Source organism: Saccoglossus kowalevskii, chromosome 7 (genome assembly GCF_978046115.1).
Source record: "Saccoglossus kowalevskii chromosome 7, keSacKowa6.1, whole genome shotgun sequence".
NCBI lineage: Eukaryota > Metazoa > Hemichordata > Enteropneusta > Harrimaniidae > Saccoglossus > Saccoglossus kowalevskii.
Genome location: NC_140647.1, coordinates 36308331 through 36326945, shown reverse-complemented (window position 1 = coordinate 36326945; position 18615 = coordinate 36308331). Strand labels below are relative to the sequence as shown.

The window sequence follows — 18615 nt, the reverse complement described above, 5'->3', positions numbered from 1 at the left end:
ATGGATGGTAGTAACCAAAGACAGAAATTGCAGTTTGATTTACGCACACCTGAGCTGAACATCATGGAGAGAGATAGCAAGGAGACAACCGCGGTGAATTCTAGCGTCAACTTCTTGCAAGACTCACATGGCCCAAGAAGACGGATAAAAAGTGCAACTTCGTGCATCGATCGAAACAACAATCGTTTTCCGACTGTCGATAAACACCGCGTGAAACGTCCCAAATCAACGACGATGGAAGATTTGGACTACAGACGTAAAAATTGGGGTACATATTCCGCACGTTCTCAGGCTACTAAGAAACAGGAAACACGTGTTTTCGTTCAGAACATGGTGGAAAACATGAGAATGGAATCGAGAGCTCGTCGATTGAGCAGAATGACAGATAAGCAGAAAAGTGAGATGCGTCACAAACATCGTTCAGAATGTCTGAGCGCACACAGCTTGGTGACGTGGCTGCGTGCAGAGAGGAGGAAGAGAGCAGAGTACGACTCCTGGGAAATGGTTCGGAGGAAAGAACAGGTATGAATTCTGAATTCATCTTAGGTACTCCGTTGATTTTAGACTCAACTTTATATATTTTACGTCGGCGACTATATGTTTAACACTAACAGAATTAAACCATTCCGTTTATTTACGGGAACTAAAATAATCACGTCATGAGACAATCGATAAATTCTTTTCCATCACATAAATGTGTTTTATTAGGTGTAAAACATCGATACCGTGACCCACTACCGATTTCCGTGATCAATGGCCCGAATCCCTTCTTTGTATAGCCTCCACGGGACACGGTGTGATTCACACTAAGACTCTAATGTCAGTGATTAGTACTGGACGTACCAGCATGTGTTATGCTATTGCACGGCAGGTATACGTAGGGCCCAAGGATGATCACTTCCTAATTATTTTCGATAGCGTTAGTATGTTAGTTCAGCGGTTTTCGAAATGGTCATGTTTTCTTTTTGTTTTGTTTTTTTGAGAAATACTGGATTCAAGGAAGTACGATCTCTACAATATCACAAAAAGAATCAAACTTAGGTATTTGAATTTTTGAAACATAAAATGTAGATGTAATTGACAGAAACATACACTGTATGTAGTTCAACCGAAATCCTAACTATTGGGAGAGACAGGATGTCCGTGTAGGTAGTATGCCTGGTATCGTGTCTATGTGTTTTGTTATAGCTCGCATTGTCTGCATTCCCTTTCCAAACTCCAAGTATTGTACAACACTATAGCATTATGTTGTACGAGTCAGTCATCACGCTACAGCACACACTCCAATATGTGTATATCACATACAAAAAACACGATAATATGAGAAATGTCGGCAGTGATTGTGATCGCAGTACGTGTACGTATTATTAGCCCCAGTCCTAAGATAACCAGACTTATTCCCTTGTACGTATTCAGGGTGTACCGGAATGTCAATTAACATGACTCACTCTCTGCACAGTACATAACAGTAAAAATTATTACTATAATTATTCAGCGTAATCAGACGGCTCAGCTTTCAGTATTCTCAATTTGGTTTAATCTAATTACTTTTATCCGGAGACATGTCAATTAATTCCACCCCATTTGGGTTGACATGTTATTGTCGCCATGGCAATGAATCAATAGTTCCCCGCTTTCATGTTTAATAGTTTTAATGTGGTTTCTGTCATTAATGGAAAGTACAAGACTAAAGATGGATTACGTAACCAAATGTTCGCGGATCGTTACTGTTAATGGTGATTTATCACCCTCGCCTTCGTCTCGTTCAATCACCACTCTAACTCTCCTTATAGTAAAGTACGCATAGTGTATATACAGTAATAACTAATAAAGATGGATACTGATGCAATTAGACAACTTAATTAAATGGAAATAATAGTTGTCGTCAATGGTTTAATATTTAATTTGGAATTATCAACATGGATGGACATGAACAGCACTTAAAGCATATACCCATGCACTTTGTGTTATGTCTTGGGAATGAATTACTGAGAAGAGATAAAATTGTCTTCGTCGTTCAAGAATTGTACTTTGAAAGAGTCATTTGACTACATGTACTAACCTGTTTACAGTTACCTATCAGGATTACATTTCATAATCGAAATGACTAGATTCTTAAGGGATAATGGTCCTTACCCTGGGTGAGTGTGATGCAGACGAATGGGGGGGGGGGCTGTATCTCGTTGTGTGTGCCAAAGATGCAATGAGAAGGGAAAAGCTACTTTAGCGTTTGTACAACAATGATTAGTTCTAAATAAAAATATGTATTTTACCTAACTACAGCGTTGTATATTAAAATGCGTGATGATATAGGGTTAGGTTGTACGTAAATAAATCTTCTGTATTACAGGCTATTTGTCGTTATTACAAGGAAATAATATTAACAATTTTTTAACTTCATTACCAACGTTTACCTTGTTAGCCATTACTCTATTTTAAATTGTTCTGTATATGTCTAAAATTATTCTATCAACGACATATTATTAACATTATAAGACATAATTATATTGTCGGGTCATAATAACATTACAAAAGTTAATATTGTATATATAATATAATAGGGATATTTATTATCTTTGCATTCTAGGCCTGTAAACTATTCCGCAGAGCGATACGAATAGTTTCTCTTTTCTGTTACATAAAAATGCGAATGAAAGAGATTTCTATTCAGAAAACGGTACAGACAGCAACGGAAGTTCACTACCATGTTGTATTTCACAGTAAAGAAGCGGAAGAAATGGCTTTCAATAGGGCCAACTTTATGAAAGGATCCAAGGTACGCCCCTCGTTCATTGCATTGACGACACACTGTTATTACGTGATTTGTATGCGCATTGGATTGCAATTTTATTGTTTTTATCGTAATTACTTGTTCCTTTTAAAATCTTTGCCTGACACGCGACATTTTCGCGTCAGAACCAGATTTTACAAATTCATTCTTGAAAGGAATCATGGTATAACAACAATAATATTGCCACGGCTAGGAAGTATGCTACATTAAATACTGACTGTTTTCAATCGATGTGTTGTTTTGATTCCAAATAAACGTCTCAAAGTTATATCACTTTTGTTCATCAGCAATATCCCAGTGTACCAGAGTGGGCGAAGGATATCATGGTAAAGCCACCCATGGAGCGTAATGAAAGTGAACTTCGCAAGATACACGCTCTTCTCAGAGGTCTCAAGAGTTTTGATAAATTCACTCACAATATACAGATTGCTATGTGTCAGTCTTGTACGTATGAAAGGTGGGTAAATACTACACGGCAGTCAAAATCATCTTTGTTCATTTGAGACCTATATCTCGCGCATGCGTGTCGCGACGAGCATCGATTATTCTAATGACCAGATTAGTCGTGATCAGTGTTCTGATGCACTGTGGTGCCATTTTGAATTGCATTTCTCCTGCATTTGACTTCATTGTTCCGTTTCATGTTGGTTTTGAGTAATTGTCTTCGGGCATTTAAATTGAAATGTGTACCGTCTTGTATTGTCACTTTCACTGGATGTCCCTGTCTGGCATCCATACAGTAGGCATCCATACAGTAGGCATCTGGTTCATTTTATTTATCTGCGTTATGCAGTCACGGAACTGACAGAAACGCTTCATTCCGCGTAGAGGGCGTGATTGTGGGAAAAGTCTATACGAAGTACATGTACACCCTGAGAGTCATGTGATCACTGTATTTCTGTTCTTCCTCTCAGTATTGAATCCAGGAGAGTTGTTCTAAGAAAAGGTCACGTGGGACTGTGTTTCTATTTTATCTACTCTGGCTCTGTATTTGTGAACACGGAAGAAATTCATCCAACGACTAAGGCTGTCTTTACCAAAACAGAAGCTATTCTGACAAAGGGAGATTCTTTCGGTGTAAGTTCATCATGTGGCGTTGTGTTGCTAGAAAATTTACTAACAGCGCCACCACATTGTACCTATCTCTTAGGTAATTTGAATATACAAGCCTTATTACTACAATGTTTATGGATTTTTCGCGAATAGGTTTCAACTTTTTAGAATCCAATGGTGAAAGTTCCTTTACTGAACCAAATTCGAAAGTACCATACATCCCTTCGAGCCGAATATAAATTGAAATCAATACGTCTGCATTTATTTTATTAATTTTCTAGGAATTGGCATTATTGCGTGATATCAAGCGTACTGCCACCATTTCAACTCGTGGAACCTGTGAATTTTTCGTAATAGATAAAGATGTATTCAGCAGTCTCTGTCCAAAGATATTTGATCAAGAGTTAGAAACAAAAGTAAATTTTGTCGGGTGAGAAGAAATGTATTATTGATAATTTAACATAAATGCTACGATACATACATATACTACACAGAAGGCGATGAGTATATATTATAATTAATTAAATTGTAGATTCTGTAAAACACATTATTTTAGCTGGAATTCACTGAGTAGACTTTTTGGGTGTTTTGTATGGAATTTATTTTCACTGATTTTTGACTAGTCTCCATGCGATTATAGGTTTTAATGACAACCGGTAGGCTTAAATACACTCACAATTTGTGTGTAATTTCTTTGCAGGAATGTGTCTGTGTTTCGTAAACATTGGTCAATGGATGTTATAAAGAATCTTTGCAATGAAGCACAGATACAAGAGGTAACTTAATAAACTGCCAATCAAATAAGGTTTGCAGAAGGCTGAGGGTCTTTGTTGTGGATGAGTTTCATTGAATTTGTAATGACTCCAATCAAAAACGTGATTATGGGCATCTCAGATACGGGAGTAAAGAAATCGTGCGCACATGAATGAACCCTAATTTTGGAACCAACAGGAAAAATGTTATCCCAAACATCTGAAGGAAAGTGTAGGGACTATTTTGTGAATTTGAGATGAAAAGCAAAAACTATTGGTGAAACGATTAGATATAATCTATTTAGGATTTAGGGTTATTTAGGGTTAAAACAAAACTCAAACGGGTCGTAATAAAAAAACGATTTAAAATTGATAAATTCGTAAATTGTGACATTTTTGCAAATAGTAATTGTAGATTACTTAACAAGATTTCTATCTTTCTTCAATTTTCAAGTTTAAGACTAATCGGGTGATTACCTCTGACAACATGCAAGACGATTGGATATATATGTGCATGGAAGGACGGTGTAGAATTCTCAAATTTCTGTCTCTTGGTGCAGAATCTACGCAAAGTGGAGATGTAGAAAAACAAGACAGTAGTGTTATTGATTTAGCGCTGCTGATTACTGAACAGACTATTGGTAAAAAAGTTGTACGCCGCCAGGAAGACTTTCGAGGTTGGTATTAGTTAAAGCAACGTTTTATTCAATGTTACATTCTCGTTTTAGTACAAATATTTAACACAACGTCGAATACGGTAATTCATAAACCAGGTCTATTATATAAACATTTGTAAACTTGTTTACGATTTGTGCGCGTGCGCAGTGCAGTTGTTGACACGAACCAGTCGGTTGCACCCGAAGATAAAATAACAACGTTGTTCCCTGCTGTTGTTATTACTAGTAAATTTACATATATGTGTAACTGTTAATAAAACTCTCACGTGTAATATGGACATTATTGTCACAGCAGATCGCGAGAGACATTTGTTATTTATCACACATCATGATTCGAATGCTGGTTGGCATTAATGACGTCACAGTGTTTTACAAAAAGAAAAAAATAATTGTTCTTTTATTCCCTTTAGCGTGATCACGAAAACTAACCTGACCCTTTAGCGTGATCGCGAAAACTAACCTGACCCTTTAGCGTGATTACGAAAACTGACCTGACCCTTTAGCATGATCGCGAAAACTGACCTGACCCTTTAGCGTGATCGCGAAAACTAACCTGACCCTTTAGCGTGATCGCAAAAACTAACCTGACCACTAAAAGATTTCTTTCGCAGTCACGCTAGTTTTCGCGATCACGTTAAAAAGGCTAAATTGACAATTAATTATATTTTATTTTATAAAACAAAAAAAGAAGTCCCGACTTTGCCAGTCTATGCGACAGCCTATAAATTGCGTCTTCTAGAGACGAAATGTTTCTGTGACGTAATTGTAAAGAACGGCGTTCACAGCGTCAATGTTGCTTTGATCTGTAGTCGCCCATTAATGAAAAGCGCCTCGTCGATAGAAGGCCAACGTCCGATTCGCACGGTTTCGCGAAAGCCAGCCTTCCATGGCCGTCTTTTTAACCGTGAAGCGACGGCCAAATAAATGTACATTGACTGTAAAGATGTAAAAAGTTGAATGGATTGTTGCTATGTATATTTTAACGGTTTCTTTACGTCTACAGTGGAATGTAAAAGTCGTGAAGAACAGAAGAAAAATATGCTATCCGCTATGCACCTGGAATACGCAGAAAAACCGTATGCCAAAGGAGAGGTGAGCTTAGTCAGTGTTGAAACACATTGGTTAACTTGAATTTTGTTTTAGGTATAGAACAACGTTTTGTGTTCAGATCGTTTTCTTTTTCAATGTCGACGATTATCTTACAACGAGAAAAAAAATTACTTAATGTTTTAGAACATTGCAATGACCCCTGAAACCTTCTTGTTACGACTTTTCTTTCAATCTTTGGCAATTTGCATATCGAATGTCCCACTATATTTGATATGGGTGTTCGAGTTCACGCAATAGCGGAAGAAAGTCTTTCGAAGTGTTTTTCATTTTCCATACGTTGTTTACTAATTCAATGATTACAAAAGTTGTCAACAGTTGTAACCCAATGACGTCATGTCAAATCTCACATATGCCATGGATATATTGACCATACCATAACAGTGACGGATCCAGGGGGGTTCTTGGGGTGCGGACACATTTTTTTTGTATAATAAAAAAAATCATTCAAGTTAACTTAGTCTGGCGATTTTAAAGTTTGGACGCCCCCCCCCCCCCAATAAAACAATTTTGTATCCGCTCCTGCATATATAACACATAGGTTGTTGGAAGGTTTTCTATTACACAGAGAACATCGACCATGCCATTAACCGCTCACAGAGTACTATCTGCAAAGCGAATCACATAGGTTGTTGGAAGGTTTTCTATTACACAGAGAACATCGACCATGCCATTAACCGCTCACAGAGTACTATCTGCAAAGCGAATCACATAGGTTGTTGGAAAGTTTTCTATTACACAGAGAACATCGACCATGCCATTAACCGCTCACAGAGTACTATCTGCAAAGCGAATCACATAGGTTGTTGGAAGGTTTTCTATTACACAGAGAACATCAACCATGCCATTAACCGCTCACAGAGTACTATCTGCAAAGCGAATCACATAGGTTGTTGGAAGGTTTTCTATTACACAGAGAACATCGACCATGCCATTAACCGCTCACAGAGTACTATCTGCAAAGCGAATCACATAGGTTGTTGGAAGGTTTTCTATTACACAGAGAACATCGACCATGCCATTAACCGCTCACAGAGTACTATCTGCAAAGCGAATCACATAGGTTGTTGGAAGGTTTTCTATTACACAGAGAACATCGACCATGCCATTAACCGCTCACAGAGTACTATCTGCAAAGCGAATCACATAGGTTGTTGGAAGGTTTTCTATTACACAGAGAACATCGACCATGCCATTAACCGCTCACAGAGTACTATCTGCAAAGCGAATCACATAGGTTGTTGGAAGGTTTTCTATTACACAGAGAACATCGACCATGCCATTAACCGCTCACAGAGTACTATCTGCAAAGCGAATCACATAGGTTGTTGGAAGGTTTTCTATTACACAGAGAACATCGACCATGCCATTAACCGCTCACAGAGTACTATCTGCAAAGCGAATCACATAGGTTGTTGGAAGGTTTTCTATTACACAGAGAACATCGACCATGCCATTAACCGCTCACAGAGTACTATCTGCAAAGCGAATCACATAGGTTGTTGGAAGGTTTTCTATTACACAGAGAACATCGACCATGCCATTAACCGCTCACAGAGTACTATCTGCAAAGCGAATCACATAGGTTGTTGGAAGGTTTTCTATTACACAGAGAACATCGACCATGCCATTAACCGCTCACAGAGTACTATCTGCAAAGCGAATCACATAGGTTGTTGGAAGGTTTTCTATTACACAGAGAACATCGACCATGCCATTAACCGCTCACAGAGTACTATCTGCAAAGCGAATCACATAGGTTGTTGGAAGGTTTTCTATAACACAGAGAACATCAACCATGCCATTAACCGCTCACAGAGTACTATCTGCAAAGCGAATCACATAGGTTGTTGGAAGGTTTTCTATTACACAGAGAACATCAACCATGCCATTAACCGCTCACAGAGTACTATCTGCAAAGCGAATCACATAGGTTGTTGGAAGGTTTTCTATTACACAGAGAACATCGACCATGCCATTAACCGCTCACAGAGCGAATCAGAAATATCGGCGCACAAGGCTGGTTCTCAGTTGTAGTTTTAATATGGGCGAGACAATTCAAACGATGTTTCTCGATACTTCACCATGTCTACAGCCACAAATCACACGTTTTTTCAACATAACATGTGAATTACGTGGCTAGAATGAAAAAATAAACGTAAACCATGTGAATTCATTATTGTTGTTTTTACCTCTGAATACCCCTCGTGAAAATGGATGTGTTTTTTAACGTCGGTTGGCTGAAATTGAAAGTGGCAAAGTCAAAACGACGACCGCTAAGATAGTTCCATGGGTATGGTTTTGTAATTTTCCAAGGAACATTGACAGGGAGATATCGGTTTTCATGATACGTTTATTTCGGCACCCGCCGAGCTGCTCTAAATTACAGGATTTTTGAATAGCATAGTATAGTAAATGTATGATTGAAGCGCCCTCAGTCGTTGACGTAAGCACTATATACCTGGTGGTTTGTGTATACACTAGTATTATTACCGTGAACGGCGACAGATAATAACTTATTTATTTTCATTGTAGCTGGAACTAGCAGAGTTGGATGAGAGTGGCAATGCAATTATTAAAGAAAGCTCTACGCCAGACCCGTCATCTCAGGCAGACGAATTTTTGCCAAACATGTCATTAAATGCCTTCATAAAATTGCAGAACAAAAAAACAGAAAATCAAGACTCAGTTTACCTGGACGTAGGGGTATTAAAACCGTCACAGGTTTACGTAAGGATTAATTTATCTTTAATGTACCACACTCTCTTGGTCACAGTCAATTTTGATGTTCTACTATTATTACAAAATATGCTATGTGAATCATTTTGGATAGCTCAAAATTTTGAGCATTTTAGAATAATTGTTTTCGATATTTCATCTTGATAAAAAACATCAGGGTATGTTTTCATAAAATAAAACCTTGTTCTGGCAGCAAAACATAGCTTCTGAAAATACTGCACATGCGTCTCGAATTTATCTGTACGTACACATAATTACACACCAATAATCACTGAAAGAATACTGCTATAATTGCAGCAACAACACTAATTTTATTTTACAACACATCCTACCCTAAAAGATACAATATCGAACAAAGTTATTTTAACATTATAAAAAAGTAGTCCGTATTGCTTCTTTAATTATATCATGGTAAATTAATATATCGTGTCACTGGCGAATCGTATAAATTTGATATATATCGTAGCAGATCATATCGCAATTCTACCAGTCATATATATGTTAATGGGGATAAAATAAATCTAATGTAGAGACCATTCGTACCTCTTAAGCATTCATAATGGTTTCTACTTATGTCCGTCTTTTTGCAGAACTTCGATGCTATTTTAAATGCTACTGTGGCCAACAAAGGCTTGATTCTTGTTAGTGCGGGAGCTAAAGTACTGCGTTTAAAAAAACAGCTTCTGTTCAAACTTGCCACGCCAGAAGCATTAGAATTCAGCAGAACGCTTGCAGCACAGTTCAGGTCAGTAAAGTTTTCACGTTCCTCATTCAGCTAGACGCATTCAACTAATCACAGTTTTGTCGTCGCCCGCAATCTCTTAAAGGACGGTGGTCACCCGGGGTGGTCGTCGCGCCGCGTCCTGTTTGATATGGGACTCATAGTGACATATACAACTCGTGTATATTTTTCTCGAAATTCAAACATGCGCTGCGCGAGGACTACCACCCTTTAACAACACCTAAGTTACTAGTTAGTAGATTGATTGTGACGTGATTATAGGACACTATGGCAGAATGTCAGTTCATTGGTCGTCGTACGCGTGTTGTGTTGTGTTCGAAATGAGTCGAAATGCAACGCGTGTGAAATACATTGTGAAATGTGAACGCGTGATGTACGATGAATATTTCCCTTCATTTACAACCCACATAGTCTATTATGTACTAGATTTCATAACGACATTGCCTTCATTTGCGTGCATCATAATTTTCACGTCGCAAGTGTGCGTCTCCGCTAGATGACGCTACTTATAGAAATGTTGCATTGTTTTCTTTATTTATGACATTGCGTATTTGCCATTTCATGATATGTTTTATTTTCCATTCAGCTACCCTTCACAAAAGGTTCTGCACCATTCATACGTACAGCATACTAAGTGGGAATATTATAAACAAAGCGTTGTACGCGATACAATGGCAGCGGCTGGGAAAGTATCATCACTGACAGATGACAGGAAAAAAATACGCCTCAACCAAAGACGACGGGACAACCGACTGAAATCTACTTTGGAGAATGATCACAAAGAACAACTGCGCTTGCTCAGACTACTTGACGCTCGATCTAAGAGTGCCCCTTCACCGGCAATGCAGAAAATCTTTGCCCGCTACGAGGAAATGGCGGCGCAAGAAGATAACCGCTGTGATTCTTCAAGTCATTGGCAAGAAACAGACAATGCATTCTTAGTGCCAATTCGAGGTGGGGGGTCAGCGAGGAGAAAGAACAAATTATTAGAGGAGGAATTATTGATGCATCAAATCAAATCTCCGACTCAACTTAATGTGGTTGTTGACGTTGTCTCTGAAGTCCGATTTAACTAACACACACATGATAAGACGACCGTATTATTAAAAGTACAACCGTATTACGTTTCAATGAAGACGTACATATAAAAAAAACATGTTTCGCGTGCATCGCATTGTCGTGAAAAGTATTTGTTTGTTCGCAGTTTTCAACTTTCAATGTGGATGATGCGAGCAAGTATTTATAAAAGTAGCATCTGGGGGTACTGTGTGCTAAAAAAAGATACACAGTGACATTACATGAAACTAAAATCAAAATACAAATATATTTATATATATATCACGATGAATACATTGCATTGGTGGACAAATCTGTACATCGACCGAGGCTTGGGTCAATATTTGTATTATTATACCGAATAAAACAAACATTTTGTAAAACTCTGTATTACAAGATATGTCTTGTCCGAGTTTTAAATGAAGACATCCAGAATGTTCTCCATTTACAAGTAGCTGTTGCATCACACTTCAAATAGTTTGTATGAATTTCTATTCCGTAATTTCTTCCTAAATTTTTGTCATATTTAAGATTTTTATCTTAAGGTATCAACTACTGTCAAACATTTCAGATGCCGCGATGTTTATACTCGAATATATCGACCGGCAAATGCGCGAATATGATTGGCTGTTAAGGCTATGAGGTTTAATAACATAATATATTCGCATTTCGCAGTATAATGTCATGAATTAGTTTTCGCGTATCTGCCAGTGTTGACCGACTTATTTAGCTGATTACAAGTGAATGGTAGTGTACCCGTCGCACTGTCGAACGTGCCCAGGGGAAGGTGGCGGGTGTCACCCTGTATTATACAACAAACATTAACAAACTTACAAAACAACCAGTTGAAAACTGCACTGTGGCGAGACTGGCCTAGATTGACATTCAACCTTCTGTCCTCCACTTAAATACCCCTTGTCACATGACCCCACATACCATACTCGTCTGTTTGCCATCACGAACAGACAACTTTGAATAGTTAACCGCTATACTGCGAAACGCGGTTAACATTATGTCTTTACTTGACTCGTCATATCCGACAATATACAACACACACTCACATATGGTAAGGTTCATGCTAGGTGCGGCCACGTAGATATAAAAAAGAACGGGCCCGTACACCTACAAAGTTTGCGAAATTGACAAATGACTAGTCAGCGAGTCAACAGCAACGCCATCTTTGGCGGTATATGACCGGCCTTGCCCCCGGCCCTGGCCCTAAACCTGCGTTAGATGCGGCAGTTGCATCTCCTGTCCACAAAGAATGAATGCCGAACTCTAAAGCCTCATCGCCACGCACTTCACGAAGACGCTTGACCTAAAAAGATATTCAGATGACGTGAATATAACGGATGCATTGTCGACACATCTCCGTGAGTAACATTTTTACAGGGCACGCAACTCAATCGAGTCTAGAAATAACGACTGTATTACCCTGTTTGTACTGCTCAGTTTTAACTGAGAAATAAAAAATAACTTGTGTTTTTCGTAAATAACATAGCAAATTAAAAACTCTTAAAATTAACAAAACTGTACATAATGAGTATTTCATACAAAGCGACTTCAAAACTTCAGTCTTTTCTAAATTCAACAAAGATTATGCTGGGATAGACTATCAAAAAAAGATGGATGGTTGGATAACCGTAACCCGCTGTAACATGCGACCGGGTAATTTTATAAACATGACTCTAAGCCAACATTCAAACAAATAAGGAAAAAAAATACAAAAGTGACCCTTCCTTGCCGATAATTGTGTTTCCATTCTTGATATACGCAAAGTTCTTGATTGTTACAGTAGTATTTTCGCTGCGCGATTAAACAAAGTAATACTTCCTCAGCCGAATAGGACGTCTTCCAGGCTCAGGTTCCGACCTGAAAAAAAACACTCTGTTAATAACTCTTACATCATGGCTTCTCATGCCAAAACGTTAAAACAAAACAAATGTGTAACGCCACCAGATAGAAATTGAAAGTTTCATTAAATACGCCATTGTGGCTTTTTTTGTACCATGTACTGTATTCACATGTGATACTAGTAGTAATCTTTCCAAAAGTTCCACTTCAATTGCATATATATTTTCAGCCGGGCATATCACTGTCCGAAAGAGATCGACTGCCACATGGGAATGAATAATGTGCCACGAGCTTGGCTCCCATCTCAACTTCGCACATACCTCGTTCATTAATTTTGTGAAGCCGTTTTTGAGAGCTTTTTTCCCCATCCCAACTTTGGGAAAGAACATCAATTGTCTCAGTATTGGGACATTTTCAGCTAGGCATAATGTACTAATGCTGTCAAAAGCAACCTTATCCACTGAAATGTAGATCTCAGAGCATCAAGCTCCTGGGAAGCATCATCACTACTGGTGCTCCAGTCGTAATTTACTGTTGCTGTTGATGTCAAATGCGACCCCATCCACTGAAATGTAGATCTCACATAGCTTTAAGCTCCTGGAAAGCATTAATATTGATGATCCAGTCGTCGTTGACTGTTGCTGTCAAAAGCAACCCCATCCACTGAAATGTCGATCTCACAGACCGCTGTATTCGAGGTTTTCGTAAATATCGACTTCCGCTCGCAAAGCAGTTTCACAGTTTCAATTTTGTTTTGATTCCATTGCTATGAATGTATCCTTCGTCAAATTCCCCCATATATTACTGGCCAAAGTAGCTTATTCCGACGGTTGACAAAACCCAATTCTGTAGTTAACTAGTAATTTGCTATTTAGTAGACGGGAATATCATGATTTATATGGCAACTACTGATAAAGGTTAAATGATGAGGCCAGTCAGCTTAATAGTGGTTGCCATGACATCTACTGATAAAGGTTAAATTACTGATAAAGGTTAAATGATGAGGCCAGATGACAGAACTGGTCAAGACCAGACGACACATTCTCATGAGTTTGCGATTTCAAGCTTATGCGGTGCTTTGGTCGTAAACCAAAACTAATGATGTTTGCGATTTCAAGCTTATGCGATGTCTTGGTCGTAGTCCAGAACAAATGATGTATATTGATGTCAACTGTGGAATGTTATTGCAAGACCATTAGTACCCATAAATATAAACTGACGTCGATAATATGATAGTGGTTTTCCTAATATAGTGACGATTAATCAATTGTATTATGATGTGTAAAACTTTCGTGTGATTGGCTGTTTGTTTGGAGGCAACGCCTCAAAGTCTCTTATATTGTATTGTAATTGGCTAATGACAAGTAATAAAAGTGATTTGAAGCTGTCTCGGGAAGAAAGGAGAGGCAGTAGAGAATCGAATGTGACACGAATCGAGCTTGCGCGTGTGTTTTTTGTGAGTCCAACGTGGGGAACAATCGAATCCCGGTTACCTAAGTGAAAGGTTTCGAAACATCAAAAATACCTATCCCAGGAAGCTGAATTCCATCGAAATGCATGCCCCGGTTGCAACAGGTTTTCATAAGTTGCGCCATGAACTAAATAAACTGCGTTGCAGTTGTAACTGTGAAATTTCGCTTGCTGCACAAGGTTCTTGATAAATGACACTGTGGTTATAAACATTTGCTGTCCAGTATCACCACACAATGTATTTACGTAATTTCCAGATATATCAGTATGTGTTGGCGGGATTCATTCATTTTATAGATATTTATATATAACCTTTGACGGTTTATAGTATAATGTATGTTTGTGTTTATTCATATCACATTTATTGACAGTATACTTCTTAGAATCATCATTTCATAACCATATGTTTTCTCTGTATTTCATTTTATGCATGTAGACCTACAGGAAACTACTAGTAAGCACACCGAACATTAATTTGGCCAAAATTTGTTCGAACATCAGAGTAAACACCGTATTTATATTAGGTCAATGAGAACGACTCCGCCCTAAAAATTGTTACTCGACGAGATCTATGGCAATGTTGTACGTTTTTGTTCACATCTGTAATTCAGATTGGGCGGCACGAAATTTTACATCAGGGCGAGATCTGCTCACAACCTCTAGGGGGTCCGGGGGCATGCACAAATTTGAATCTAGACAATCTAAAACACTATTTCCTGCATTAGGGGGAAATTTTGCTGACACAACTTGAAAGGGTTTCCACTCGATTTTGGAGGGGCGAGGCCCCCAACATTTTCTTCGTGGGGCGACCACTGCCGCTGCCACTGTGTATGTATGCTATTGAAGAATAAATCTAGGTTGAGTTGTAATTTTCACGTGCCCGTTTCAGTTTCACTGCTAAGAAGATCGACCCCCCCCCCCCCACACACACACACACATACGCGGATCATAGGTTGGAGTAAATTCATATCGTTTTCTAACGCAACGAAACTAAACGGTCCTTTTCAGAGCCACCATTATCTTCCCAAAAGAGTGATACCGGTGTCATGAATTAGTTTTCGCGTATCTGTTGACCGACTTAATTAGTTGATTATTAGCTGAATTGCTGTGTTATGTCTGTCATCGTTTAGGCCTATTTGAAGTTTTGAACGGAACTCGACTCAGTGATTTGGAACTAATTACGAGATAACCGTCGCTATTCTAACTACTCTTTCTGACAGTTGGTATCCGTAGTTATTAATATAGTGAACGATTAATCAAAAGATATGACGTGTCCAGTACTTAGTTTGATTGGCTGAAAGATTGAAGGTTACGCCCTAGAGTCTTTTTACTGTTTTGTAATTGGTTAGAGTTTTGAAAATGAATAAAGAGAGTTTGAGTTGGTCTTGGCAAGTACTCCACGATAGACGTAGTCCTGGAGAGCCTTGGGGCGAGTGTTGACGCAGTCTAAGAGAGTCTTGGGTCAGCCTTGCGATAGTCTTGGGGATTTTTCCCCAAGGCGCTGTGTCTTACAAAGTGCTCGACTGATCGACTAAGACGAGAGTTGAAACGTATTTCGTTGTGTGTGTCTTATTTGACTGTAAAGTTTAAGTGACTTTCCCGATCCCATACCTCAAGGGAACGAGATATAGAGACGAGACGAGATTCCCCCCTGGCAAGTGTGGAGAACCCCGTGGAGAAGAATTACCCCTGATACCGTACCAAAAATTACATAATTTAATTATATTCACACAGAAGTAATAAACTGTCACACATACTCGCCACGACTGACAAATTACTTTGTGTGAAGTATAAACAAGGAAAATATGTTTCTGGGTGTTTTTTCCGTGTCCCTAAATCTTTTGAATGAAATAAAAAAAAAAACACTGATGCACGCATGTCAATGTTACTATAGTAGTCTGAGATGTTATGACTTAAGGTTAGAAGTACTTTAGAGTCAACTACTAGTATCTTATTCCAGGATCGCAAAGGCTAATTCATATACAGTAAAATACTATATTTTAGCTGGAAATAATTTTCGCCCAATCACTCACGCATACGCACACACATATGCTATTTCCATATATTGAATACGCTGGCAACGGAAAGGACAAGTTTAAATCATATTTGTATTAACACAACTTGAAAGCAATAGTCTCACAATGAATATATGTTTATAAATTATCAAACTAAACATTCAATGAAGCGGACTGTGACGGTTAAAACAAAAAGACAAGGCTAAGACGAAAACATGTGACAGTACGATTATTCCCGTCTACTACACGCCCGGGACTACACGTTCAAGTATCCAACTTCCCAGCTTACAAAACATGATTAGTATCAGCAATAGTTTCTAGAACTGCCTGGACAATTGCGTATTATTAGTTGACATCAGACATAACCCTGTACAGGATCGTTTGAACAATGTCTCAAATTCCCGAAAGAATATATTCAAATAAGTTGGGATGAATATGAATTGAATATCCATAAGATCTTTTGAAAAATCAGCTAAACAGTTCACCACCACGATTATGGTGAATTGGCGAGTATTCAACGAAGACGACTGGACGTCTCCGGTCATGAGTTGGCTGGTTCAAATTTATCCACTTTTACAGTGATGAATATTGCGTTCGAGTTGAGTTACTAGGAATTACAAGCCTGATTTACATTTTTCTTGTTGTGTTTTTGTCAAGGTATTAAATATAAGTGCATTGGGAAATGGCATAATTATATTGCCTAAGTGAAAGAGGCTGGTGAGACTGTGTCACAATGTGTAAGTATCCTATCCACTAAAAAAAAGTTCCCCTGTCCATTTTGTTAATAAATCTGCCTTGCCCACTAGGGGGTACTGATATTTCCCACCCCCTACAAAAAACAGGAAAAATCCTCTGCCCTCAACAAAAATCCCTTGGACAAGCTTTTCCTATGAACAGCTCCATTGGCTGCACCTGATTGTAACACAGTCCTGCATGATTGTGATACATTAGTAATGCCGGCGCCAGTTCCAACAAGTTGCCTCGTCACCAGAAACGAATTGTTAATTTCACTTTTCACAGCTTAGACCACAGGGAGCCCAGGAACTATAATAAACTGTACGCGGTAGCTATGGGCGAGGTGAGGGGGCGCTATCGGCTGGTATTTAGTGTACAGTATTAGAAATAGACAAGGGATAAAGGCTCCAGTCAGCTCACATTTTTAAACTGGAATAATGGGCGAAAAGAATGAAAAATAAAATCTATAAAAATACCAGCTTGAAGAATATTAGTTGCTATTTCGAATTTTGCGAGTTCACGACACGGTAACGACTAAGAGTCTTGTGAACGGTTCTTAGCACATCATGTCAATATAATGATCAAGTCGGATCATCACTCGCGAATTTCGCAAGGAGCGCGTCGTGTCAACAACAAGTTTTGCGGCATTTTGATATTTCATCACGACAGGCTCTGACGACCCCAGTCAGTTCCCTGGATGTTGATGAAACGGCCATCATTCAGAAATTCCCGCTAACTTTTACAAAGGCTACATTGCCATCATGAGCAACGCTTTATCAGAGGCGGCCCGGGACTATGGATTGAATATTACATGTATGGCGGAGTCAGCTAATGTAGGTCAGGTAATCGAATGTTGAGGTAACCGAAAGTCAAGCGAACCGAATGTTGAGGTATTCGCAAGTCAGGCGAACCGAATGTCAAGACATTTGGACGTGAAAATAACCGAATCTTATGACAATTGAATGTCAAGATAATGTCTAAATAACGACACAATTGTAATAGAATGAAACAATGACAAAATAATATTGTAACAATTACACAATAATGAAATAATTAAGAAATAAAGTTGGAATAATGAAACAATGGCAATACGATGCTGCAGTAATAACACACTTAATGGAATAAGCACAAAATAATGTTTAAATAAAGACCAAATAACCGAATAATGACCAAATAATAACCAAACAAATTTCCAAATAAAGATCAAACAATTAAACAATGTTCAAATAATGACACCAAGCTAATTTTGGCGGTATTCTCACCCCATATTATGAAGCTACACATATATATGTCAAATATTTCATCACTTAGTAACCGTGTTTCCATGAAGTCCAATAACAATTGAAAATGTATTTTAATCACAGTTTCGCTAGAACATTTGTTTTACACGTCCAAATCTTCGAACCACGTCGTTCAGATTATTTTTCTAACAATTTGTACATATTATACAAATTGTATGTCTTAGACTGGTGAATTCTCAGACCACTACAGTAGTCTGAGGTGAATTCACGGACCATGGTGCATCCATCTTACAACCATGGAAGTTTCGGCCGCACACGTTTTATGATCGATTGAGTTCTTTCCATTATAGTATATATTTGAATTTATTAACGAGTCATGCAAG

General features: G+C 38.4%; 1 protein-coding gene across 1 annotated transcript; it reads left to right on the top strand.

Annotated features, from left to right (window-relative positions):
• Nucleotides 1–10937, top strand: LOC100366458 (cyclic nucleotide-binding domain-containing protein 2-like). Its single transcript, XM_085501927.1, has 11 exons — nt 1–522; nt 2588–2776; nt 3079–3248; nt 3706–3868; nt 4126–4274; nt 4545–4620; nt 5051–5273; nt 6277–6365; nt 8916–9110; nt 9710–9864; nt 10448–10937. Exons 1-11 carry the CDS (start codon nt 1–3, stop codon nt 10935–10937), a joined length of 2421 nt encoding a protein of 806 aa, XP_085358053.1.
• The last annotated feature ends 7678 nt before the right edge of the window (nt 10938–18615 follow it).

Bases quoted from the DNA above. Each gene is read 5' to 3' on its own strand.
- LOC100366458 (XM_085501927.1), top strand. From the start codon at position 1: ATGGATGGTAGTAACCAAAGACAGAAATTGCAGTTTGATTTACGCACA. The intron at 3,869-4,125 runs GTAAGTTCATCA...TTAATTTTCTAG, and splicing joins CAAAGGGAGATTCTTTCGGT to GAATTGGCATTATTGCGTGA. The intron at 5,274-6,276 runs GTTGGTATTAGT...TTACGTCTACAG, and splicing joins CCGCCAGGAAGACTTTCGAG to TGGAATGTAAAAGTCGTGAA.